The sequence below is a fragment of the Polypterus senegalus genome, chromosome 6 (genome assembly GCF_016835505.1).
Source record: "Polypterus senegalus isolate Bchr_013 chromosome 6, ASM1683550v1, whole genome shotgun sequence".
Taxonomy (NCBI): Eukaryota; Metazoa; Chordata; class Cladistia; order Polypteriformes; family Polypteridae; genus Polypterus; species Polypterus senegalus.
The window spans coordinates 77,744,198-77,771,560 of record NC_053159.1 but is presented as its reverse complement, the minus strand read 5'-3'; the positions used below and the strand labels follow the sequence as shown (position 1 = coordinate 77,771,560).

The 27,363-nt window shown below is 38.1% G+C and overlaps 1 protein-coding gene across 1 annotated transcript in view; it reads right to left on the bottom strand.

Moving 5' to 3' along the window:
* Positions 1-3,448: 3,448 nt before the first annotated feature.
* inha (inhibin subunit alpha) overlaps positions 3,449-27,363 on the bottom strand; it is a 34,136-nt gene continuing 10,221 nt past the window's right edge. Inside the window, exon 2 of the mRNA XM_039756378.1 lies at positions 3,449-4,425. Coding sequence (XP_039612312.1) covers positions 3,680-4,425 — 746 coding nt within the window. The 3' untranslated portion in view covers positions 3,449-3,679. The remainder of the gene's footprint in view (positions 4,426-27,363) is intronic.

Below are 27,363 nucleotides of genomic sequence, written 5' to 3'. Positions count from 1 at the left end.
TTTGTAGTTTGTATGCACCTCTTTGTGTATTTTTGTTTGTTTGTTTTATGCTTATATACTTGTTAGGTAATTGCAGAGGTGTTCAAGTGAGGTATTATCTGTGCAAGGGTGAATATGAGTTCAACAAAACCCTACTCCTGCCCCAAAACTTGTCGTCCTCCTCAAGAAATTCAAGTCAAGAAATTGAAGTTGACTTGAGAAACATAAGCTTTTTTTTTTTTTTTTTTTTTGCTGTACCTCTGAAATGTAAAAGGTCAGCACAAATGTTCTCGTGCCTTGTTGAATATTTCAAATCTGGAAAATGCTTGAACAATTTCATAGGTTTCATTCTTAACATTTATTCTTATGTGTGTGTGTGTGTGTAGTTGGGATTTATTTTTTACTACTTGAAGTCTTCCATCTTACTGGGGGTGGGGGTTGTAGTAGTATGATCACTTTACATTTACAATGGTGTATTTTTGTAACTTCATTAGATACAAGCTGGAAAAGCTGTTCTTTGAGCTTTCTATATTTGTATGTTTTGTATTAAGGAATTTGTTAATTGTATGTTGACACATTTTGACAAGAACACAGTTTTGTGCATGTGGAATTCATTTAGTTGATGCAGAAAGCATTTTTACACTGAGAATATGCAGTTCATAGTAGCTGTAAAAGCAATACCAACACACCATTGGTATGAATGAAGTTAGGTAGCTAATAAAATGCTAAATAATATATTTGTGTGAATTACAGATGTAGGAGAAGCCAGGTTAAGTAGATTATGATCAGTTCTGCCATTGGATTCTCTCACTTCTCCAGTGTGTTATGAAGACCTACACAAACGGCTACTGCTGCTTGCACTTTTGTCTTAAGTTCCTCCTGCCTGCAGTTAAATTGCTCCTTGTACCTCTAACATAACTGGGGGTGAATGTGTCAACATTTAATAGGCACTTGAACTCTTGGATGATTAGAAGTGAGCTGCTGAACTGTAAGCAGGATCTTTAAAAACGGTTTCAAGCTCTGGGATACCTATCAGAAAAGAAAGGAATACAGGTAAAAGTTCAAGATATACCTTTTAATGTGATAAAGTCTGGGCAGTGGAACCACCTTCTCCTCCATTCTTTATGGAATGTGAAGACGATTATTTACAGTAAATATTAATGGATGACTAGGAATTTCTTTTCTGTCAACAGTACAGAATTCGTTTTGAATGTTTGTGGCCTGCCTGTGAACATTCTGTATAGTGTGTTGTGTTGTGTGGTGTGTTTTTTTTTTTTAAATATGCTGAAACAATCAAGTTCAAATTTCAAAAAGTTGTACGGTACTCTGCAAGTTGTCTGAAAATCATGATTTCCACATTTAAGTTTTTTTTATAGTGTATTCTTGCTAGTATTTTTGTACTTTGAAATATTTTCAAGATAGCATTCCAATAGATTAGATTTATACAGTAGTTTTTATTACTGGATTTTTGTAGTCAATTAAACTTTGTTCTCATAACTATTCTGCATTGTCTGATTTATTTAGCTTGATGTTGGCATAGATTCAACAAGGTGCTGGAAACATTCTTCTGGCATTTTGGTCCATATACACATGACAGCATCACGCTGTTGCTGATTGTCGGCTGTACAGCCATAATGTGAATCTTCTGTTGTACCACATCCTAAAGGTGCTCTATTGGATTGAAATCTGGTGAACGTGGAGGCCATTTGAATGCAGTGAACTCCTCGTCATGTTCAAGAAACCAGTGTGCTATGATCTGAGCTTTGTGATGTGTTGCATGATCCTGCTGGAAGTAGCTGTGAGAAGATGGGTATACTCTGGTCATATAGGGATGGACCTGGTCAGCAACAATACTCAGGTAGGCTGTGGCATTTAAATGATATTTGGCTGGTGCTAAGAGCTCAAAGTATTCCAAGAAAATATCCCTCCCATCACCACCACCACCAGCCTGAACAATCCTACAAGGCAGGATGGATCCATGCTTTCATGTTGTTGATGCCAATGTCTGATCCTACTATCTAAATGTTGCAGCAGAAATGGACTCATGAGACCAAGCAACATTTTTTTTCCAATATTCTATTGTCCAGTTTTGGCGAGCCTGTGTGAATTGTAACCTCAGTTGCCTGTTCTCAGTTGACAGGAGTGGTACCCAGCATGGTCACCTGCTGCTGTAGCTCATCTGCATCAAGGTGTGACGTGTTGTGAGTTCAGAGATGCTCTTCTGCATACCAGCAATAACAGCAATTCTGGCTCAACTATCTTAGTGTGAATACTTCAACTTAACAATTGTGGGATTTGGAGAATAAAGTGCTCTTTACAGCGCCTGCCATAATGTATCAGTAGGATTTTAGTATATCAATAAAGTATGTTCCAAATCCATTCTGAGTAAACTCGCTTCAGTATTTTACACAAGTGTGGTTTGGCGAATAGGCAGATAATATAGCATTTCCTCTGACTGAAAAAAAGAGATTATGGTCCCTTCACTGACATCATACCCAAGTCCCTGTCAAGTAAAACATCCCTGTGAAATGCATGGCTGAAAAGTTTCACTTTTGACTAATTTGGCCAGAGAATGTAATTTCAGAATTCAGAACCCAGAGATGGGTACTTGTGCTCATATTTGTGAGCACTGATGTCCATCTTGCTACTCTGCCATGAAAAACAATTGTAACTGATGTGTTGCAGGAAATGAGAGGACTACAGATTTTGTAGCTCCATGGTTCTTTGTAAATGCAGATATTTGTATGCTTTACTTTATGGACAGAAATGCTGACTAAACAGCTACTGCTAAAAGACTATTTTGCTATACGTTCGCTATTTGGACAATATACTAGAGATCCTACTCTGCTGGGCCCTTGAGCAAGACCCTTAACCTGTAATTGCTCCAGGGCTTAGTACAATGGCTGACCCTGCACTCTGACCCCAAGGGGTATGCAAACACTAACAAATTCCTAATACAAGAAATTGTATAAGGTGAAATAAAGAACAAAAAAAATTGTATGGTTGAGCTTTAAATATACCTGTCTAATAATTATAATAAATGATTTCAATTACTGTGGTGGGCTAGCGTCCTGCCTAGGGTTTGTTTCCTGCCTTGCGCCCTGTGTTGGCTGGGATTGGCTCCAGCAGACCCCCATGACCCAGTAGTTAGGATATAGCGGGTTGAATAATGGATGGATGAATGGATGATTCAATTATCTGCTTTAACTGAATTAATCTAATTGGGTGGGTAACTTTTCACATGTGTAGAGTACCCTGTTGTACATTTTGTAAGAAGCACCACATCTGAGCGGTTGTTTTTTTTTCCACGCTGACTTCCAATCCCAAGTTGTCTGTGTATGCTGTGTGGTGTGTTCTTCTGTTACAGGTTTAAAGTTGCAGATCAATACATTTACTCGGGTTCTGAGAACAGCACTAAATTAGAAAAAACATGAATGAACTATATTTCAATTTCTATTGGTACAAAACACACACTTTATTTGATTTAAACATTTTAAACATATTTTGGTTTTAAAGTAAATAATTAGCCATAAACTGACTTAAAATCATAGCAAAGCTGGAAAGGAAATATGCACAACAAGTTTTAATTTTGCTCAAGCTTATTGCCTAATTAGATCTAAGAGTTGTACGATTTCTCACTATATCTGTGATACTGGCTTTATTGAGCACCACCAGATGATATCAGAACACTCGTCCCTATCTACAAACAAGTGCACTCTTCTGCAATGATGTTAGGTAGTGTTTCATATTTGAAAGAATAGCCACCGTCAGATGTTGTTCGAAATCGCAGTGATTTCATGGTCCCCGGAACAGGAACACAACACTGTTTGAGGCCTAGAATGGTGGCCATTTGGTCCAAGGTGGAACAGTTACCATGGCAATACTGGAATGTGAAAGATTTTGGATGGACAATCCAATTATCCCAGCCTAGCTCTTGAAACGAGATGTTCACTTCTGTCAGGTGGCAGTTGTTTGAGACTTTGTCCGGAGATGGTCGCTGGAGTAGATCTATGGCAGTGGGTGACCAAGGAATCATCGATCTTCGGAATCGGTCTGAGCGTTTTGGTCGCATTTGTAACTGGAGAAATGGGATTTTGTCAGGGTTGGAGTGGCAACTGCAGCTCTGGCAATGTATGTCAACAATGAAGGGCCCTCGTGTCAGCTGACGTTGAATATGTCTGTTAAACAGATACACTGCCCACCCATCTTCTGACCACCATTCTGGTTTTTCTGCTGCTTCAAGTGGTTTCTGATCACCACTGATTATAAAGATCACATCAGATCCATTTGTTGCCTGCTGGTGGACTAAGTCCTTCCCTTTGAAAAACCAGAAGTGGGCTGATGTTATTACTTGTTTCACTGTGCTTCCAGAAGGATGGAAAGAGTAGGTCAAGTGACGAGAGTCCTTTGGTGCCCCATTACCTTCAGAGGATGCACAGGAACAATCTGTCAGTTGAGAAAAGAAAACACATAATGTAATTAGTTTGACAACACAGACAGACCTTCATTTCTTAGTGATCCTTAATATGCAGTTTGGATGCTAACCTGCTGGCAACAAAAACGTCACTATAACCAGTTGTATGTAGGTGGGAGCACTGGGTCAAAGGGTAGGACCAAAACTATATGTAGTATTGGTGCATCACCAGAGAACAGATAATAAACATGATACAGACTTAAGGACTTAAATTTAACTTCTTCAATAGGATTCTGTAAAGAGAAAGGTTGGGAGCATGTACTGCACCCATCACACCATGAACCCCCTGGATTTGGACCCCAGTGCAGCAGGTGACACCTCAGCACCACACTGGAACAGCGCGAGGTTTATGACAGTGGCTGGAGTGCCAATCCTGCCACCAACCCCTGAGTTTTCCCTGTACGTTGGAGGACCTGCATGCAGATTAACATTATTAACCAGGATGAAGCAATTGTAGGTTAAGGGCCTTGCTCAAAGGCCCAACAGAATAGAGTCACTTCTACCTTTTACAGGACTCGAACTAGCATCCCTCCTATTGCTAGCACAGATCCATAACCTCAGCCACCATTCCACCCATTTGAGTCTGTAGGCTGCAGTAAAATTTAATAAGTACGTCACTGTGGTCTGTGTATTAGTAAGCTTCACCTTCATATTATGAATCACCTGCTTATGAAATATTATTATACTTCTACTTTATATTATTATTGTATTAAATTTCTTTTGTTTTTTAAAAGACAGTCATGTATTTAAATGAAAGTACGCCCTCTTACAGTTCTATACTTGTACGTATCAGGACATAAAAAACATCTGCAGCCTCATGTATAACACTGGGCGTAGAATTCACACTAAAACATGGTGTATGGACAAAAGTGGAAATGTGCGTACACACAAAACAATCCTGATGCATATAACTGTGCACACGCCAAGTTCCACACACTTCCCCTTTATGAATTCCCCTGAACGTGAAATTTAACACACATGCATGTGCTTAAAGCCACTCCCTGGTTCCTCACATAATTTTGCATATTTTAATATGCAAATCAATATAAATATCACTTTCTGTGTGGTGTTTTGTTAAAAGACAATGGAAAATGCATGTGGAATAAAGAAGAATTTCAGAGCATGCGCAGTGGAGGTGAGGAAAAACTTAACATATGTTGGCTTAAGCAGTGGTATAAGCAAGAAAAGGAAGATATGGAGTGATAAAGCATGGTGGAGACACTCGAAAGTTTAAGTTCAAATAGTCGCACAGTGCCCGAAATAAGAAAGAAGTGGTCAGATATCAAAGTCGACATGAAAAGGTGTTGCAGCCCACCGCCTGTTTACTCAGATAGTATTACAATTGCTTGATCCCCATGCCAATGACATGATGGTGCAGCTGTGCCCAACGTATCTTCGGGCACTGGCTGCACACACACACCTCTGCCTTTGAAATCACTAGGCGCCCATCTGGCTGTGTGCTGACGGACACTGTTCTGGAGTCACAAAATGCAATAGGGAATCTTTAAGAGATGTGGCCATTGAACTAAAGGAATATAAGGGCTGCACCAAAAACAAATTCTTTCTTTGAAGTCATCTTTATAGTGTAGCTTTGGCAGCACGACAGATAAATTCTCCGCTTGCCTTTTGACAAACTAGTTGTAACTAATTGGAAAAAGCATCTGTGACTGTACGATGATGATGTAATGCCAGCTAATTCTTTTGGTGATTCATCCCTGGCTGATGTAACTTGTTCAGTGCCGTTGCAATAACAATCTGTGTGCAGTTGACCACTCCAATTACATTTGGAAAACCTGACAATGCTACAAATTGCTCTTTGATGTTTCCCAGTTCAACCACAGTGTAAAGAAATGATATATATCTGGATCACAAGCAGATAATACCATCCCATACAGTTGGCATAATGTGACTCAGTGATGACTGAGAAATACCTGATCAGTCAGCCAGTTCATGTTGAAAAGCTCCCATGGCTAAAAACCTGAGAGAGGGCTGAACTTGCAAAGGTTCTGCAAAACTGAGCTTGCAAAAACTCTGTCTTTGTAAAACCAGTGCCAGTTCAGCACACAACTCCAAGAGAATAGCTCTTAGAAATCAAAATCAACTTAGAAGCCAGTTATCATCATCTCTAAATACACTCTCTCTATCTCTAAATACACTCTCTCTTCTAATTCTTCCATTTGCGATGTCTTCTAACAATGCTAAAGCAGCTATGGTAGTTGGAATAGTTTGGCCATTCCCTGCACCATTATATTTTTACAGAATGATTGTAAACAAGTGAATTAAATTTGTAAACGATATGCAGTTAATTTTGGTGTATTTGATAAAGCCGTCGTCATGGATGTGAATATGAAACAAAATTACAGAAACAACACAGAAACAGAGGCACTGCTTTGATGCTGTGTGCTGCCAGTTTGCAAAACCAAGCAGAGAAGTGCGTACGCATGGTGTGAGGCTGCTGTGAAAATGTGCATGGCTTTACACCATGTTTACTTTTTATACATCTCAAAGTGAGCTTGGAAACAGGCATACCCAACATTTTTGTGCATACGCACTGTTTATACATGAGGCCCTTGGTTCTTGCCAGGTTCTAAAATTATTTAAATCTAACCTCAGGTGTTAACAACATACAACAGATTTCACCATGTCATTGTTTATTTAACAAAAATGAAGCCAAAATGGAGAAGCCATGTATGAAAAACTATGCACACCCCATGATTCAATAGGTTGTAGAACCACCTTTAATAGCAATGCCTTGAAGTAATCGTTTTCTGTAGAATTTATAAGTGTCTGACATTGTTGTAGATGAATTTTGGCCTGCTCCTCTTTACAATGCTGCTTCAGTTCATTGAGGTTTCCATGCATTCATTTATGCACAGCACTCTTAAGGTCTCGCCACAGCGTTTCAATTGGTTGAGGTCTGGACTGTGGCTAAGATTCACACCGTTGATAAGACGGTGATTTATTTATTTTTTTGGTGGAGATTCCAGGGTCGCACCTAGCCTTGGCCCGTCCTGCACACACTCACAAGCAAAGACATAAAACCAACAAATGAATGTATCATATATTAAATGAAAACCCAATACAAAGCAACAACAATCAGACAAACCTCCCCCTTCCCCTAGGGCAATATAGTTGTAACACAACAATAAACACTAGCAACAATGTCCTTATATAGTCCAATACAACAAAAGCGGATGAAATGGTTTGGTGTTAAGATGAGAATCCCGAGAACAGCTTCTATAGGAAATGAATGAAACATTCCTACCGGTAGCCACAGAAGCCTGCAGTCTATCACAGGTTGAGGTTCACAGGGGTGAGTATTATGGGATGTGCATGCACAAAGTTGATAGGCTACACCTGGTTGTACTGCAATGGGTGGATATGCCAAGTTGTGCATGAAGGAACATTTTAACAGAAATTTTTGAGGTTAAGACAGGAGTGAGACAGAGCAGCTTTCTAACACCGCATATATATTTGTATGCCATTGACAGGATCATGAAGATGATGGCACATGAAAAAAGACATGGTATCCAGTGGATACTGTGGAGTCAACTCAATGACCTCAACTTTATTAATGATATTGAAATCCTTTCATGTAGCTATTGACAGATCTATTTACTGTCCCAGCTAAAGTAGAGCTCACCATCCACAATATCAACATTTACTATGAAGAGCCAATCTGTCTTTAGGGGGAATCCCTAGAAGAAGTGGACTCCTTCATTTACCTGGGCAGTATGGTGGACAAACAAGGAGTAACAGATGCAAATGTAAAGACATGGATCAGCAGTTTTTTTCAACTCAGCAACATCTGGAATTTTAAGGAATTTGACCAGGCCATCAAGCTATGTTAGATCAAGTCTATGCTGTTATATGGAGCTGAGATGTGGAGAATAACAAAAGCCACCCTGAGGTAAACCCAGACTTTCATTTAATACTGCCTTATGCTGCATTCTGCAGGTTCGCTGGTTGGAGACCATCATAATGTGGAGCTGTGGCAGAGAACTCAGAAATACCCCATAGAAGAACAGATCCAGAGGTGACCGTGGAGGTGGTTTGGTCATACTCTCAGAAAGTCAAGCACCAACATTGCAAGACAGACCCTAACCTGGGTCTTAACCCTAACTTTTCCCTGCTAGTAAAGCATTAGCAAGGATGACCAAGAAACAGAGATCTCGACACAATATGGGCTTCGTATGGGGGTTAACTGGGGACAGCAGCACAGGATGGGAATTGTTGGCAAATGGTCATTGATGGCCTACGCTTCAGTCGCTGCAAAGAGCCTGAGTAAATAAAGGGATTGTGGTGCATGGTGTTGAGGGTTCAGATCTAATCTGAATATCCTAAACATTGCATTTGCATTTGTAATTCCTCAAATTGTAAAAGTATTTCCTGTGCTTGTTTATCATTTATCAAATTTTCAGTTAATCAAATACTTACTTTGAGTATAGATATTTTTAAAATGTGGTGACAAGACCCTGTAACTGTTCATTTGAAATTATTCAGTTTTATTTATTTACAAATTACATTCTTTATGCATTCTCCTGTAGATGTCGTTTGGAGGCTGCACAGTAGAGCTGTTAATGTTTTATCACATGTTGCCCTTCTTTACATTGTTAAGAAGTGATTTACAGTTGTCTTTGGAGTGCTAGTATGAAAGAGGTTTATGTATTTGTAACGGGTACTTCTAATTCTCATACAAAGCATCTATTCATGTTCTTAACCTGCTTTTTCCATTAGAGGCTCATATCACAGCTGTGCTGGATGAAAACCAAACCTGGACCACACATCAGTCCACCATCCCAGGCAAATTTAGAGCTGGCACATGAATGTCGTTGGCATAAAGTCAAAGTAGTCAGGGAATAGCCACATAGGAATGGCAGTGTTATGCAATGATCAGGGTTTCATCCTTGCCTTAAGTGTCTTTTTTAATTTGGTCCTTTTTTTGGCTTTTAAATTTTATGTTACAAATTATTCTTTGTGTTGTTCCTATTTCTATTTGATTACTTCTCAATAAATATTGTTTCATTTATTTCTTACTTTAACTACTTTAATATGTTACTTCTGTATTTCTTTGTATTGTCTTATGTTTCTTATACTTTGTATTTTGAGCCTAAGAAGGCAGGGCCCCTTGATGCTGCATATGTGGAAACACCCGTAGGCTTTATAAGCCTGTGAAAGCCTTGATGTTAAATTTGAGAAATTGGTTTATGCCTGTGTTTGTTTGGCTCTCCATCTAGTTACCTGAGTTTATCAGGTTTAGTTTTGTATATATATGTCTTAATATATAGTCCTTATTCCCAGTTTATTATTTACCATACCCACAAAGTCATTCCTACCCTATTTTTATTCTACACTTGCCATGCTTATCTCACCTTGGACAAATTCACATTGTATGATCCACAGACCCCCACATCTTAAAACATAATTCAACTCGACCTGTCTTGTACTACAACTACAGGACAAGTCCAACCTAAATCTTATTCTATCTTGAGCATACATTTTGTCCTCCTTTTCTTTAGGCATACTATCGTATAGAGCAGGGGTCCTCAATCACAGTCCTGGAGGGCCGCAGTGGCTGCAGGTTTTTGTTCTAACCTGGTTGCTTAATTAGAAAGCAATTCTTGCCAATAATTTAATTTCATGGCTTGTTAGAGCTTTAACTCTGCTATTCATTCTGCTGGTCATTCTCATATCCTAGATTTTCTTCCCCTTTCTAAGGATATCATCCAAATGATTCGAAGGCTAAAATGGATGAGTAATTCTCAGTCCTTCACTTTTTTCTCTTCACTTTCCTTCCAAGTATTTAATTAAACCCAATAGTGCACAATAAATACACACAGGTGTAAATGGAAAGAAGCTAAATGGAGAAATGCTGGTCTCTTTTGTCATTTGCATGTTATTGCTAATGAGGAGCAATTAAAAACCAAGACGACAGCTGTTTAAGACTAAAATAAGCAATAAGGGCTCAAAATCTGAACGAGTGAGACAACTAAAGTGAAGCAGATCTTGTTAAGCAATTTGGTTGGAGCAAAAACCTGCAGCCACTGCGGCCCTCCAGGACCGTGATTGAGGACCCCTGGTCTAGAGCAGAGGTTCTCAAACTCGGTCCTGGGGGCCCACTGTGGCTCCAGGTTTTTGTTCCAATCAGCCCCTGTTTTTAATTGGACTCCTGTGCTAATTAAGTGAACTGTTGCTTCCCAGATTCCCTGTTTTGGGAACAATGTACAAATTAGAAAACAAAGTTTGTTAAAAAAAAAGTATTAAAATTTATTTTTTTCTCTTTAACAGTATTTTCATCTTGATTGTCATTCTACTTTCTAGGTGTTCTAATTGTTTAATTAATCCGTTATTTACCACTTAGTGGGGCTGACGCTAAAGTAGTAGCAGCTTTTTACGATTGAGTGTTGTTTGCTTGGGTTTCTGCTCTGCTTGTTTTTAATTGTCATCATTAAGATTCAATGAAGGGAGAAAACTGCACAGAGAAAGGGTGAAATGTAATAAAAAGAGAGATAAGCATTTAAATCTATAGCAAAAACAGAAATATTTCTAAGTTTCTTATAAATGTAAAAATCACGCTGCTGTACTTTTCTGAATGTAGAATAAAAGATAAATAATACCAGCTAATTAAATGAGATAAGTACTATCAGGTGTTGTCACTGATAAGGAATCTGGTTGGAACAAAAACCTGCAGCCACAGAGGACCCCCAGGACTGAGTTTGAGAACCCCTGGTCTAGAGCAGTGTTTCCCAACCTGTTTTTTTCCTGTAATGGGACACTTTTTGTAACCAAAATTATCTCAAGGTCCACCAATCTTCTACTAGCTCATATATTATTCTTGACAGGATTTGTCGATTTATGGTCACCTCTTCACTGTGCCTTCTAATGCCAGTCCTGTAGCCTTCATCTAGCTGTTTGGCAATGCTGACCCTGCCAAAATATTTAGCCTCATGCTGTTGTCTAGATGACTGTGGTTACTTTCAGACCACTTGCATTTTCAGAAAGATGTTTTAGATCCTGTAACCCTGTCGTTGTCGTCAACACTTTGGTACCAGCACTTTGAAATAGCAAACAGGGAAAGCACAAAAAAAAGACATTACTTACACCTCACCCAGTTAGCCAACTCATATTTGTCATAATAAGAGCAAGAAAAAGTCAGTGTGTAAGCTCATCCTCGAATTCTTAAGTAAGGTGGGTGCTGGCCACGCTCCTATATCTTCTTTTTTTCTTCCAGTGAACCATATATGAAGGGGTGTTTCGTTAAAGAAATAACTGTTTTTTCTTTCATTTCTGACGTTCTGCTTTTAGTTGTCATCTCTAAAGTCACGCTCGCTCATCTGTAGTTATGTAACATTAAATGTGGGTGTAAACTGTGAACCGTTGAGGTCAACATTCACATAGTGTGTTGATGATTGTCCAAAAACCTAAAACAATACTAATTCACTGCCAATAAATGTGGGAGTGTCTGGGGCACAGAGAAAAAAAAATCTGAAAGCAACCAATCAAAGGGCAGCCTCAGGTCACCTGCTTGCCAAACAGATCAAGGACTTACATGAACTCTCATTTGGCTGACTCACTTCACTCCGGAAATACAGGTATTCACACAGATTTTGTTTTTTTAGTCATACAGAAATTAATCAAATGCAAGTCTGAACCAATTTTTAATGGATACAGTGTGCAAATAAACAAATTTACTTCATGATTATTTCACATTTCCTAACTAATTTAAGTATGCATGTTTACCAAATATTTGGGGAAGCAGTGCCCAGGTGCCCACATTACAAACAGCTACTGCTGACAACCTTATATGCAAACACACATGAAAGAGAGTTTTGAAAAAATAAACACATTTTATTAAAGAAAAAACAACCAATACTTAATCTGTATTTTTATGCACTTCTGTTAGGTCACACACGTGCGATTCCCTCTATAATTATACTTGAATATATTGCACAATTACACGATAGATTTGCTAAGATTAGACCCATTCTAAAATCTCACATGGAGAAGCTGCAGTGTCTCAAAGTAGCTGCCTTCCCCCATCCTTCCATTCTTTGGGTGTCCTGGCCAGGTTGAGCTGCCGGCCATGCGTCACAGTTAATAAAGTGTTTTGTAATAAGGTGCTGCACAAAGCAAATATGATTACAAAACAGGATCAAACATGAAACAAATTACTACTGACTGAAGTCATTACCGTTGTGAAGTAGTGAAGTACATGGTCCACTGTTAATTTCAGCTTACTAGCGGTTACAATGCGCGGCTCACTGACAGATCTTCTCTTCACTAAATACTATATGTTGGCAATACTTTCAAATAGGGGCTACCTATAGGTACCACGTAAGAAGATCTTAGCAAGTGCTTTGTGTGGTTTTAACAACACTTAGAAACATTGATGACAATACATTTGAATATGGCCGACCTACAGTGCATCTATTAGTTACTTGCTCCTACTTAACATGACCACCAAAGGTGCAGTTTGTGCTCCATACTGCAGTAATACATGACGAGCAGACACACTACAGTAAACCCAGCAGCATTTCCAAAATGTTATAAGCATATCTGACTACATAGCCTTTGTGTCTGCAAACTTCTTGGACTTTTTAATTTTGATAACATCCTAAATGTGGGCATGTAGATCACTGTAGGATATTGTGCAGCATAAAATGACCTCATTTTTTATTCACTGGCTGAATTGACTGACTTCTGTTATTGCTGATATAGAATGCAGTATGTGTCCACTTATAAAAAGCAAAAAGTAATAAAATTTTAGAAAGGAGACAAAAATAACCTATTACTTTATAAGAGCACTGTTTAATATTTTAAAAATGGATGGTGCTGTACAACCAAAGGTTGCTCAAAGCTCTGAAGGCTGCCAAATGATCCTCTGTATTGCATCTAGTTGTATCACTTTATAAACACTAATGAAATAATCTGATCAAAACTAATAAAATAAATATATCCATTATCTAGAGTTTGGCCATGTTTAATGATCCACGTACCTCCACACCTTTAATTAATGTCTTAAGTTTCTTGAAATGTGAGTAAAGCTGTTGTGATCCTGAGTCATAAACATGACATTGAGACCTCCAAAATGACCATAAACAGGCTTGGGCCTTCGGTGGCCAGCCCAGAAGAGGCTTACACAAGCCAGCAAGTCCCCCAACTGCTACCTGCAAGGCTTAGGCATAGACAGGCCTATAAATGGGCCTATAAGCTGTCTTTAAAAGCAAAACAAAATGCAATAGATTCCCAAATTGCAAAGAAACTTCTTACAGGGGATGGATTTTAATTAAAAGGGTGATGTAGTATTTTATAAATGAAGAATTTAACTAAGATAAAAAGAGAAAACAAGGCAAAAATTTTCAAAAGAGCAAAACAGAATTTGCCTAAAGGGCAATCCACCACTCACATCCCAATGCACAAATTCCATAAGTAAATCCAATAGAAACGGAAAGAAATTCCAGCAAAACAAGAAATAATAATACTAACTCAGCAAACCAGAAGGATGAGTCAGAAGCAGTGACGCCCAAAATGGCAGCACGTTAAAAAAAAAAAAAAAGCTCAAAGAATAAATGATAAACGTAAATGATAACAAATAAATACCAACTATGAAAAGTAACAATTTAAAAACTAACAAAAGCAGCAATAAAACGGAGAATAAGAATATGGCAGGGAATTAAAAAAAATCCTGGCTATAGCACAATGAAAACAACAATAAAATTATTTATAGCCTCTCCCAAACCATTTTTGCCACACGCATTACCGAGGTAAAAGCATACAGTATATGCTATAAAAATAAAATGTTAATGGTTAATAATAAAAAGGCAGATGTGTTGGCATTTGTAAGAGATTCTCCCAGTTTCCAGACCTTAGACCATAACATTTAGTGCAATAAAAGTAATGACATTTATTATGACATAAAAATTGTAAGGAAATTTGCATATTGTACAGCACTACTGTGAATATAAAATAGCTAACATACTCATCTGGTAAATCAACTTTCACAAGCTAACGTGAACAAAGGCGGACGAGTCGAGTCTTGTTCATCAGGTACATTTAGAGTCACCAAAGTCATCAGAAGCTGAGTGTAACATCCCTTCTCTATGTCTCTGTGCTTTATGTTTTCCCATTTCATTCAGTACATTCATTTTGGAGCAAATCACAGATTTCCAAACTTTCAAATGTATTCCTGCTGGTGTTGTATGGTTATTTGGTGTATTTCATGCCATTCTTGTCACAACGGGTGTAAAGTAAAGTTTCACTTCCAGTCTTCAGAAGGCTGTAATCTCATCAATCAGCAAACCATGGCTCAGTATTTAGACTCACCACTTGGGTGTGCTAGAGACCTTCTAATTCACATCTGGGAACGGGTCTGCTATTCATTTTTGCCTTCTCAGAAAGTTTCATAGCCAGCTTAAAAGAAAAAAAAAAATCTTTCCTGTACATTAGTGTGAGACATTATAAATCATTTTAGATATGGTTTTAAGGCTGTCAATACTACATGCCAATTCCAAATTTATATAAAAAAAAAAATCAATCCATTTTGTCTGCCTAATTTCTTCATTAAATGGACCTGATGAGTAAGAGCCAATCTCGGCAGCAGTGAGAGCAAAACAGCAACCAACCCTTTGCAGAGGACACCCACACTCGTTCATAATTTTAGCCTTCACCTTAATGTACAATATAATGATACATCAGAGGCAGTTAAATATTTAAATAAATATATAGATTAGAAGTTATTTTTTGATCTAATGGTAAAACAACTACAATGCTGTTACAGTTGTCTTTTTAAATCTACTATATACTAAAACAGGGGTTTTCAAACCCACTGTGGATGCAAGATTTTGTTCCAGCCAGTTTCTGCTTTTAATTGGAATCCTGGGCTAATTAGGTGAACTGTTATTTCCCAGATTCTGTGTTTTGGGAACAATAGAGGAATTAGAACACTAAGTTTTGTAAAAAAAAAAAAATGAAAATGTACTAAGCAGTTATATGGTGTGCGATATGCCCGGCCATTCATCCTGGCCAATACCCCCAGGCCGCTAGATGAAGCCCTCATTGCAGCATAGAGGTGCCCCGAATGCCAGCATGGAATCATGGACAGTGGAGTCATAATACACAGCCCTACTGGATACCATGGGGGCCGCCAGGTGTCGCTGCAGGGAGGCCCAGGGATTTATATTTCCCATATGGCCCAGAAGTATTTCCAAGTCACGGGAACGGAAGAAATGATATACTTCCAGAATGAAGAAAAAAAGGAGCTTTTACCTGACCTGGAAGTGATAAAGTCACATGGACTGAGGGACAAACACTTCCGGTTCAAGGACTATAATGGACGAACTGAGTTGGGAGGCAGGGTGGCTAAGCGTCTGGGAGTTTGGAGGATTGGTTATTGTTTATTGTGAATTGTGGAGAGGAGCGTGCTTTGTGCACATTATTATTATAATAAATAATAATTATTTGGACTTTTACCTGGTGTCTGACGTGTGGTCTGACAGTACAAGGGAGCGAGAAAGCCCTAAAAACTCTGTAACAATGGGAATCATTTTTTTTTCTTTCTAACAATATCTTCTTCTTGATTTTCATTCTACTTTTCTGTGGTTTTCTAATTGTTTAATTAATCCATTATTTACTAATTAGTAAGTCTGGTGCTAAAGTAGTTGCAGCCTTTCACGATTCAGTGTTGTTTGTCTGCAGGTGTCTGCTCTGCTATTTTTTAATTGTCATTATTAAGATACAATGAAGGGAGCAAACTGCACAGAGAAAGAGCAAAATATAATGAAATTAACAAAAGAGAGTTAAGCATTTAAACATCTACCAGAAATAGAAATATTTGTAAATGTCTTATAAATGTAAAAATCATGCTGCTATGCTTTTTTGAATGTTGAGAAAAAGAAGAGGGAAAAAATACCAGCTAATTAAATGAGACCAGTGTTATCAATTGTCACTGATTATGAATCTGGCAGGAACAAAAACTTACATTCAGAATGGGACACCAGGACCGAGTTTGAAAACCCCTGTACTAAAATACTGTGTGTCCAGTCCCTCAGATCGATCTGATTGGTCCGTTTGGCTTTGGTGTGATTGGTCACTTTGGCTTTTGTGATGTGAAGAAAGAGGACATACAAGTGTGAGATGTTTGGAGGAGGAATAAAGGTGTAGGAGGCCCGCTGACAGTCACCTTCAAAGACTGCAAGTATAAAACCAGACAGGAGGCGAGAAAGGCGCCTTGAAAACAATGACAGAGTCAGAGAAGCAGGCTTTATGGGAACTGATTTGAGAGGGGGAGCTTAAGTTAAGAGGCGTTCACACACAAATACAGAGGAAAGGCACTGAAGGTACACGTAGCAAATGAAAGCGATAACAAATTTTTTAAAAAATTATTTTATTACTGTCTTCGACAGGTACCATGGCTAGTAAAAGAATAAGTGTCTGTGTGTCTACCTAGGTGCTCTGTTAATGTCATTACATTCAATATACAGTACTTGGCAAACGTTAACTCCACGCTCTACATTGATTAATTAGATTTCAACCCATCTTAGATGGGTAGCACAACAAGTAGTCAATAAACCTAATAAATACACTTTTTTATTTGTTGCGGAAGAAAATTCTGAAAAGATGCAAACTGTGCTAGGAGTTAAACTGAGCTGTAAGACAACAGTGTGCCAACCCCTAAAGCCAGCTTCAAACTACATGAATTTGTTCATGATTTTTCACCAATAGCCTTCACTTATATTACGATACATTACAAAAGTTACATCAACTTGCTATCAGTGGTGTAATGAACCCAGCAAAGACTCAGTCAAAGCACTCTTAACAGATCTTTCAACTCTCTGCAACTGACTACAGCAAATCAAGCCAATTTGATTTTCTCAACGCGAGCTGTAAGGTGTAAGGTTGGGCTCTTGTTTCTTTGAGAAATTAAGATTTGGCACACATTCCTGTTTAACCTTTTCTATTGACTTTTGTGTAGTGCTTGTTTTCTCCTTGCGGTTTTCGGCAAGTTGATTCACTGTCAAGGTAAAGAGACCTAGAGGTACAATTTGAGATTTGGAACCATAATCAGACACTCCTGCAGTTCCATTTTATATGATTTGACACCCTCTGAGTCAACTGCAATCATTAAATTTGACATGTTGTCCAGTTAGAAGATGTGCTGAATCCTGTAGTGTGATGCCAGCCTATTTGGAAAAACTCATCAGATGAGTTACTGATGGACATTGGCCAGCTTAGGAGATTTATATACAAGACTAATTAAGATTAATATTAATTTGTTTTCTTACCTTTCATGCTAACCACTATTGTAAAATGCTTTGGAGAATGCTAAACAAATGAAGTGACCAGAATATTAATTGTTAATAATAAGAAGGCAGATGTGTCATCATTTGTGAATTCCTTAGGTTTTATACCTTAAGGCAGAAGATGTGGTGCAACAATCGTCCTGCCTGCCACCAGATCCAATGAAGTGTCAAAAATACTGTATATTTTTCAAACATTAGTGCAGAGAGAGAACTCATGATTCCTTTCATCCCTTCTGCATTGTAGACGTTGGTGAGTTTGCAATCCAGAATATGAAGAAAAGTACAAATGTAAAACTAAGTGCCTAGGTGGTCCTGCTGTTACGTAGGAGCCTGTCCCTGGATCACTGTTCTTTGCAGCAGAGAGCAGCACTGAGGAATCTTAGCAGCACATCTGGCCACTGTCACGTTCACTAATCCTCTGTATTGCCTTACAATTATTACTACAAACACAAAAAATCCTATCAGCCAAACGTTCTAAATATCCTGTGTGCCACTGATGAAGATTTCACCGTTTTTTGAGATATTTTCATTTTTCTTAATCATAGGATGTGTAGTAGATGTGAAAACAAAAGACCAAAACAATGTAAGAAGAAATTACTGATGACAACTTAAAGGCTTGTACATGTATTCTACATTGTGTTGTGGGTCATTTATAGCACATACAAAAATAACAAAATGCCAATTCTGCCTTTGGTGATAATGATATACAGCACCTTACATCAACACAGACTACATTTGATGTAAAAATACACCATATAATCAAATCTGGGGCTCAGCAGATAGCACTGCTTCCTTACTGCTTCAATTTGGTCCTCAGACCATTAGAACAATTGTGAGCAGAATAGACCTAACAAGATTGTTAATCCTACAAGAGACAAGTTTCCACACTTTTTTGACCCTATTTATTAAGAATTTCAAAAACAAATTACATCACTTTTCTACATACTCACCTTCCTTTGCGATGCAATTTTCCCAGCGTCGTACCAGCTTTTTAACGTCATCAGCAAAAAAAAAGGTTTTTTGGTTGAGTGATGCACCACTACTTTCACATCAGGGTTCTTTCTTCATTCCTCGTGGTCGTGGCTGTAGCTGGACGTTCTGGAGCGCTCTGCATCCGTCACACTAGTATGACCATTTTCAAACATTTTAATCCACTCATCAACGACTCTATGAGAGAGAACTTTATCCCCATACTGAGCACACATGCAAAGAAGAATTTGTGCTCCCAGTACACCTTCTGCCCATAAAAAGCGTATGACAGAGCCTGTTCCTCTTTGGTCCGATTTATACATTTCACAGCTATCTTCACCACAGGGTGACAACTCTTATACAAAACCGCAAGGGCAACCGGCTTGCCCGGCAGAACTAATTACATGACACTCTCAGACACGACTAATTACTACTAGTCCCACCTTCACCATTTCCAACGAAAATACAAAAGTGCGGAAACTTTTTAAACGACTTGATTGTTCAAAATAACATCAAGTTGAGATTTGAAGGACCCTGAAACCCTGCTTTTTACTACACTATTTGATCGTTTTTTTCAATGTGTCTGAAGTTCTTTGGCTGAAAATAAATTTCCAATAATTCTGTGAAATCTGACCTTAAGATGTTTCCCACCATGTCCCTGTGTTCTTGTTGACCTCATCTTAAAGAAGCAACCTGCTTCCACCGTACTAATGTTCAACATTTTGATCATGTCACCTCTTAAAGTCTGCTTAAACTGAAAAGGCTCACCTCCTTAAATCTCTCCTCATAGCTCATACCTCTCAGTCCCAGAGTCATCCTAGTAGCTCTCCCCAGGACTTTCTCTAGAGCTCTTATGTCTTTTGTAATATGGAGACCAAAACTGAACACTGTACTTCAGATGCGGCCTCACTAGTGTGTTATGTAACGTAACTATAACCTCCCTTGACTTGCACACCATACATTGTGATATACTGTATAACCTAACATTCAATAAGCACTCTTGTTTCTCTTCACTGACATGATGTAGAAAGCAGCGATTCCACTTTGAACTGCTAGGTTCAACTCATAATGTGTACACTTATGTTTCAGACATCATATATATTCACATCTAACATTTGTGCTTCCTATGTGTAATACTTTACACGTACTTTCAATTTCACCTGCCACAAATGTGCTTAAACCAGTATGTGGTCCTTTGAATTTTGATATCATTTGTAAACTTTATCAGCTTATTGATTGCATTCATTTATTTTTGGGTTTGAATCCTGACCTATTTATTACCTGTGGAGTTTGCTTGTTTTCCTTTTGCCCATGTCTGTTTTCCTTCTGGTTTCCTTCAGTATAACTGAATTTGCCTTGAGACGACCCAAGAATTACCTTGTGCCTGCTATCTTAGGAAAGGCACCAGCTTTGTCCAAAAGTGGATTAAAAGATGGACAGATTAGTTAATCGAATGACTGGATGAAATAATAAAACCATTTTATATAGCTGTCCTCCAATTTTGAGGCCTGAATTTTTTTTAAAGCCAGTAGACTAAAGGTTGGCTGAATGATACAGAGATACTATAACATGGTATAAGCAGTGGTGTCTGCCCTCCAGCTCCTCAGCAGATGGTGCTGTTGTGTAAACTTGCCTCAAACATTTTAACATACTGTATTGTTAAAATGTTTATAGCAAACTCAGTTTAATTGTTATGGGTGGTGCAGTGGTGGCACTGCTGCCTCACAGTAAGGAGACCAGGGTTCTCATCTCAGGTCCTCTCTGCATGTTCTCCTTGTGTCTGCGTGAGTTTCTGGTTTCCTCCCACACACCAAAGACTTGCACACTAAATTGGCACTAGTGTGTGTCTGGGGTCTGTATGTGTGTGTGTTCACCTTGTCATGGACTGGAACCCTGTCCAGGGTTTGTTTCTGTCTTGTGCCCTATTCTGGCTGGTATAGGCTTCAGCACCCCTCATTACCCTGTTCAGAAAAAGAATGACTGACTGAATTTATTTTTCATAATCAGTTTCTTTCCAATTTTCTGTGATACACTCAATGCAATTTCTTCTCTAGAAAAAAATTATCTTTTTGGAGTATGTGAAATTTTCTTTGTGTTTGGCACTACTGGCCTGTTTCTGGGCTGCTTGAGCAGGCCCTTTAGATCAGGCTGTGTTCTCCCCACACCTTTGCTCAGGGGTGCGCATTTGGTTCCCGACCTTTTCATCTTCATCTGTCTTACTGTACCCCAATTGCGCTGAAAGCAGACTAATAGGACAGCTGACCATCCAAGATCTAGTCACTTTTGATTGACCAGGCCAGAGCAGGACTGACACATCAGATTGGTTCATTTGTGCAGTCATTTCGGATCTGTTATCTACAATTCTACTGGAACAGCCCACAGATTAATGTCCACATCAAGGACAGAATAGGAAGGGATAAATGCCATGCTGCTGCTTTTTGAACAAGGCAACCTGTCAGAGGTCTTTTATTCACAGCTAAATGCTTGCCACTATTGCAGGACAATATTAGGCCAACTGGCCCCAACTGTCCTTAAGAATGTGTGCAGGTACCGTCTCCGCCTATCTTCTTTTCTAGCCTTAGCCCCATAGAACCCTGCTGGAATAACCTGGAGGAGAACATCTGGAGATGACCCTCTGCCTTCTAATGGCCAGCAACTTCATCAGGCCAGTTTGGAACAAAAGGGATAATTTCTATGAACTGCAAATTCAGAAGCTCTCAATGTACCAGATGTGTTGAGCAGTGGTGGCTGCAAAAGGTTACACAAGATATTGAAGAAGTGCCAAAGATGGCTGTTGTTAATATTTATAGTTATTAATGATTTTGCATTGTTTTGTAGTTGTGCTGCTTTATTTTTATTGGTTTACTGATACTTCAGGAATGATGATCAAACTTTCAGTCCAGCAGTGAGAGCTGAATTTCTTTTTATCATCGGTATACTGTATGTACTGTATATATAAATATGCTTTGCAAGCCTATATATTTATACAAGCATTCAAAGTGTATGTAAGAGGTAAAGATAGATAGATAGATAGATAGATAGATAGATAGATAGATAGATAGATAGATAGATAAACTTCGAGCAGTAGCACAAAATACCATAGGATCCAATTAGAAAAAGCTCCATCTTAACAGCACAATCAGACAAAATGGAGTTACTCATAAGATTGTCACATTTCTTTTTAGTACAGGACCATACAACAAATGAATATTTACAGAAAGACTCAGTCAGTCACAGAAATAGTGCAAAACAATAACCACAAAGTGCAAGCCAAGTCGCAATAATATAATTGCACAAAACTCACAGAGTAAAAGTGCTCTACCAAGAAAATAGAATTATTTATGCCGGCCCTTCATCTTTCATTCTGCATCTATTGAACGGTACACCGATTAAAATGGACAGGTAAAACACTGTTCAGCTTCCAGAGCAAGACAAACTTGTTGTGGCCTTTTTTGTATGCCATGTTTGGAGATTTATGTTGTCGTCAGTCAATGGAAGGACAAGATTCGTAAGGAATGTCGGATGCCAACTGGACCACCCTGTTTACTTTAAAGGCAAATAAACAAAAAAGGAACTGAAAATAACAGGTGCATGATAACAAAAGCAAACTTTAGCTTTTGGCTTCAAAATGGCCCAATCACATGGTTGGATCTTTCGGCAGCACCTCACTTTAATAGCTCTCAGGCTCGAAGGGTTGTGGTCAGTTGCCCTCGGTGGGCATCTTCTCTGAGCTGTGGGTGATAAGAGAGATATGAGAGTTAGCAATCACACCCCCTGGTTTTCTGGAGTTGTAGTGTTTACCTCAGACGAGCCCAGAAGCTGTTCCTCAGACGCGTATGCTTGACAATGTACAAAAGCCTTCTTCTAGAGCTAAAAAAAATTCATAGCCACCAAACTGTGGCACTGCCAAGAAGTTATCAGCAGGGGATTCCATCTTAACTTTGAACAAACAGTTATGTGTGCACAGACATAGGGGAGTGCATTTGGTTGTACTGTCACAGGATTACACAGATGTTCTAGAAATTTGAAAACTCTCAAAGATAACTTCGGAATGAAAAAGGACACTCAAACATGGTGAACACTGTGGATCGGATTCTGCTGTAGTGTCTCTCTTTTATCTATTGTTTTTAACTTCTCCTTCACTTGTTTTATAATAACCAAACCTACTTTGATTTATTTATTTCACTATTGTACAGTTGTGATTGTATTTAACGCAAAGTATTTTAGCATGAGGATTCTTCCTGTCCTCTTTATATTTGAATTTGATTTTGTGAGACATGTCAAAATTACTTCAAATGAATAGAAAAGAATATTGAAATGACTAAGGAAATAGTAGGGGAAATGGAGGGTTTAGTTAGCAACCCTGGTGGGGTTGGCCTTAAGTAATCCAAGGGTTTAAAACTGTTGTTCTACGGTGTCTTCTGCATTCCATCCATTGCACAAAACAGTTAAAAGAACAGCAGGAAGAAATGTTTTGACTTTTCTGTCAGTGCACATAAATCCAAATCTCTACTGGCCCAGAGTTTTCAATTATTTAACCTTTTAAATAATTAAGGTACAAGCCATTATTTCATAAACATGTAAACGCAGATTGATAGATAGATAGATAGATAGATAGATAGATAGATAGATAGATAGATAGATAGATAGATAGATAGATAGATAGATAGATAGATAAGAAAGGCACTATATGAAAAATAGATAGACAGACAGACAGACAGACAGACAGACAGACAGATAGATAGATAGATAGATAGATAGATAGATAGATAGATAGATACAGCAGACTTACAGTATGTACGCTGGACTAATGCAGAGCCACAAACAAACCTAATATAAATTTCTTTGGGATGAAGAATGATCCAATGTACTGGGAAAACGTTTGCCATTTATTATTAGTAGTTATCAGTTTTTGCTTAACCCCAACTACCCATTTGTATTAGTAACGGATATCTTGGTAAGAGATAGCACAGTGGCTGACACTGCTGCTTCAAACCTCCTGAGTCCTTGTGTCTGGACAGGGCCTACGTGGAATTTATATTTTTTCCTCATGTCTCTGAATTATCCCTTCTCCTGAGATGGACTAGCACACTGGCCTGGGTTTTCCTGGGACAGTCCTCCAGCTCCTGTGACTGTAAGCTGGATTCAACAAGTGTGCTAAATGAATGGGTATCTCAGTTGGCATTAAAGAATGAGGAAATCTTCATATTTATTTGTATTCTTTCCTTAGTGTTTAATTTAAAATTGTAAAGTATACTTGATCATGATTGCTTTGAACAGATATCAAAACATGGTCTAGCTGTTACCAATAAAGCCTTTATTGTTTGCTTTGCAACAAGCCTGTCATTTAGAGCTCTATATAAAGTGCCAGAGTTCAAAGAGCAAGAAGCAGCAACAGTTGAACGCTTCAGATTGCATTTATTTTTAGACTTTGACTACTAAGTAATTTCCCCAAAAAGTGCAGACTTAATAACACAACTAGGCAGATGATACAGTTGCTGCTTTGCGTTTTCTCTAAATGTCCTTTTCTTGGTACCTTACCTGCATCTATTTAATATTCTTCCCTTTTTTCTTTAATCAACACTTTTTACATTAATCAAGTGGTGTTAAGTGAGAAAAGCAATTGTAGCTCTCGGTTTGCAGTATAAGTATACAGGGTATGTCTTTCAGGGAATTAAACAAGATTAGCTATTCATGGCAAAATCTTTCAGGCATAAAAAGCGACATGCATGTCCCTCCTCTTATTGACGTTATTGGTGAGGATCACAGCTTGACTGCTCATATGCTATGCCTACTTTATAGTAGTGGTCCTCCCTCTTGGGGGGCCACAGTGGGTGCCAGGTTTGATTGAAGGTATCCTCTAAATGAAAGTCTCCTTTATTGGGCTCATTAAACTTTTTGTTTAATGGGTCTGAAGTTCTTTTGAAGAATTATATTCTGTCTTTTTGATTTAACAGTTATGCTCTGAATTGACTTCCCTTTTGGAGTTGTTTTTGGCATTGTGGCCAGTCCAACCCTTACAAACCCGAGCTTGTTTAAAAAGACAGTATATTATATACTATGTATTATATATTATGTTTTATATACTATGTATAATACTAAGTATTATGTAGTGTTTACTAATACTATGTATTATATACTATGTAATTTATATGATACTTGGGATCAACAGTACAGAGTAATGGGGATTGTGGAAGAGAGGTGAAAAAGAGAGTTCAGGCAGGGTGGAATGGGTGGAGAAGAGTGGCAGGAGTGATTTGTGACAGACGGATATCAGCAAGAGTGAAAGGGAAGGTCTACAGGATGGTAGTGAGACCAGCTATGTTATATGGGTTGGAGACGGTGGCACTGACCAGAAAGCAAGAGACAGAGCTGGAGGTGGCAGAGTTAAAGATGTTAAGATTTGCATTGGGTGTGATGGGGATGGACAGGATTAAAAATGAGTACATTAAAGCAAGTTATCGCCGATGTACTAATAACCCAATTGTGCTTCACTCACTCAGAATATGGAACCAATGTAGAAAGCATTTTAAGATAGAGAATCTTTTATCTGTGGCACCTCTGCATGAGAACCACCTTTTTCAACCCTCGCAAACATATGCAGTTTTTAATATCTGGAAAACATTTGGGATTAAATTACTTAGAGATCTTTATATAGACAACATCTTTGTATCCTATGAACAGTTACATTACAAATTTAACTTTCCAGCAACACATTTCTTACACTATCTTCAAATCAGAAACTATGTTAAACAGAACCTGCCCGGTTTTCCTCATCTCCCACCTTTCTCTATTCTGGAAAAAAATATTGCTCAGTTTCGAGGACTCAGACAGCATTTCTGCAATATATAAAACCATTTTACAGTCCCTCCCTTTCAAAGATCCAAGAGGACAATGGGAAAAGGATCTCTCACTCATCATATCAGAAAAGGAGTGGAAGGTAGCAATGCAGAGAATTCACTCGAGCTCCATATGCGCAAAGCATACAATTACTCAAGTCAAAATTATATATCAAGCACATCTGCCTCGCTTAAAACTGTCCAAATGTTTCCAGGGCAAGGTCCAAGCTGCGAACACTGCAATCAAGTTCCAGCCTCACTGGGTCACATGTTTTGGGCCTGCACCAATTTAACATCATTCTGTACCAAAATTTTGAAATGTCTATCAGACAGCCTTGGTGTCACAATCCCTCCTAACCCATTAACAGCTGTGTTTGGTGTTCTCCCAGATGGGCTTAAAGTGACGAAGGACAAACAAACTGTAATTGCCTTTACTACACTATTGGCATGAAGACTTATCTTGCTCAACTGGAAGAATCCTAACTCTCCTCTTTTAAGACAGTGGGCAAATAATATTATATACTATCTGAAGCTGGAAAAATTCTCACTTAGAGGATCTGTGCAGAACTTTTTCAAAACCTGGCAGGATCTAACCAATAATATTTTAGAATCAGCTCGTAAAGCACTGAGGAAGCAGATTCTCTTCCCATTTATTTTTATTTTGCCTATTAAATTCATCAATTTATTTATTTTTACTAGCTTTAAGTTTTATTCTGTTGACCATACTCTCTTTCTCAGGGGTGGGGGTTGATTTGTTTTCAATCCTATTTTTTGTAAAAATCAATTTATTTGTATGGAATGATTACAATAAAATAAAAAAAAAGAAAAGAAATTAGCACATTAGAGGGTCAGCTCAAGTTGGACGGTTGGGAGACAAAATCAAAGAGGTGAGATTGCATTGGTTTGGACATCTGCAGAGGAGAGATGCTGAGTATATTGGGAGAAGGATGCTAAGGATAGAGCTGCCAGGTAAGAGGAAAAGTGAAAGGCCTAATAGAAGGTTTATGGATGTGGTGAGAGGGGACATGCAGGTGATGAGTGTAACAGAACAAGATGCAGAGGACAGAAAGATATGGAAAAAGATGATCCACTGTGGCAACCCTTAATGGGAGCAGCCGAAAGAAGAAGAAGTATTCTATATATACATGTATATATGAGTTATGCTCTAAATAACTTAAAAATAGCAGATATTATCAGCAATTAGTTGTCTAATAGGAATTATATATTATGATTTATCAGTAACAAGATATTGAAGTCATCCTTTAAGCTATACAACAGACTTGTGTTACCTGGAGACACACACATGTTATGAATGTTGCTGGCATATATATATATATATATATATATATATATATATATATATATATATATATATATATATATATATATATATATATATATACACATACATATCTACATATATACACACACACATATACATACACATATATCTATCTATCTATCTATGGCTCTATATATCTATCTATATCTATATACTGTATCTATCTATCTATATAATCTATATATCTATATCTATCTATCTATCTATCTATCTATCTATCTATCTATCTATCTATCTATCTATCTATCTATCTATCGTATATCAAAGCGAATTTCCCCATAAGAAATAATGGAAACTCAGATGATTTGTTCCACAACCCAAAACTATTCATATAAAAATGATTAATACAAAATATAAAGTAAAATACATAATACAAATTAACCTTGCACTTTACCTTTATAAAGAATCATGGCTGGTGTGAGTTTCTAAACTCATGTGGGATTCCACCCAACGGGACAACAC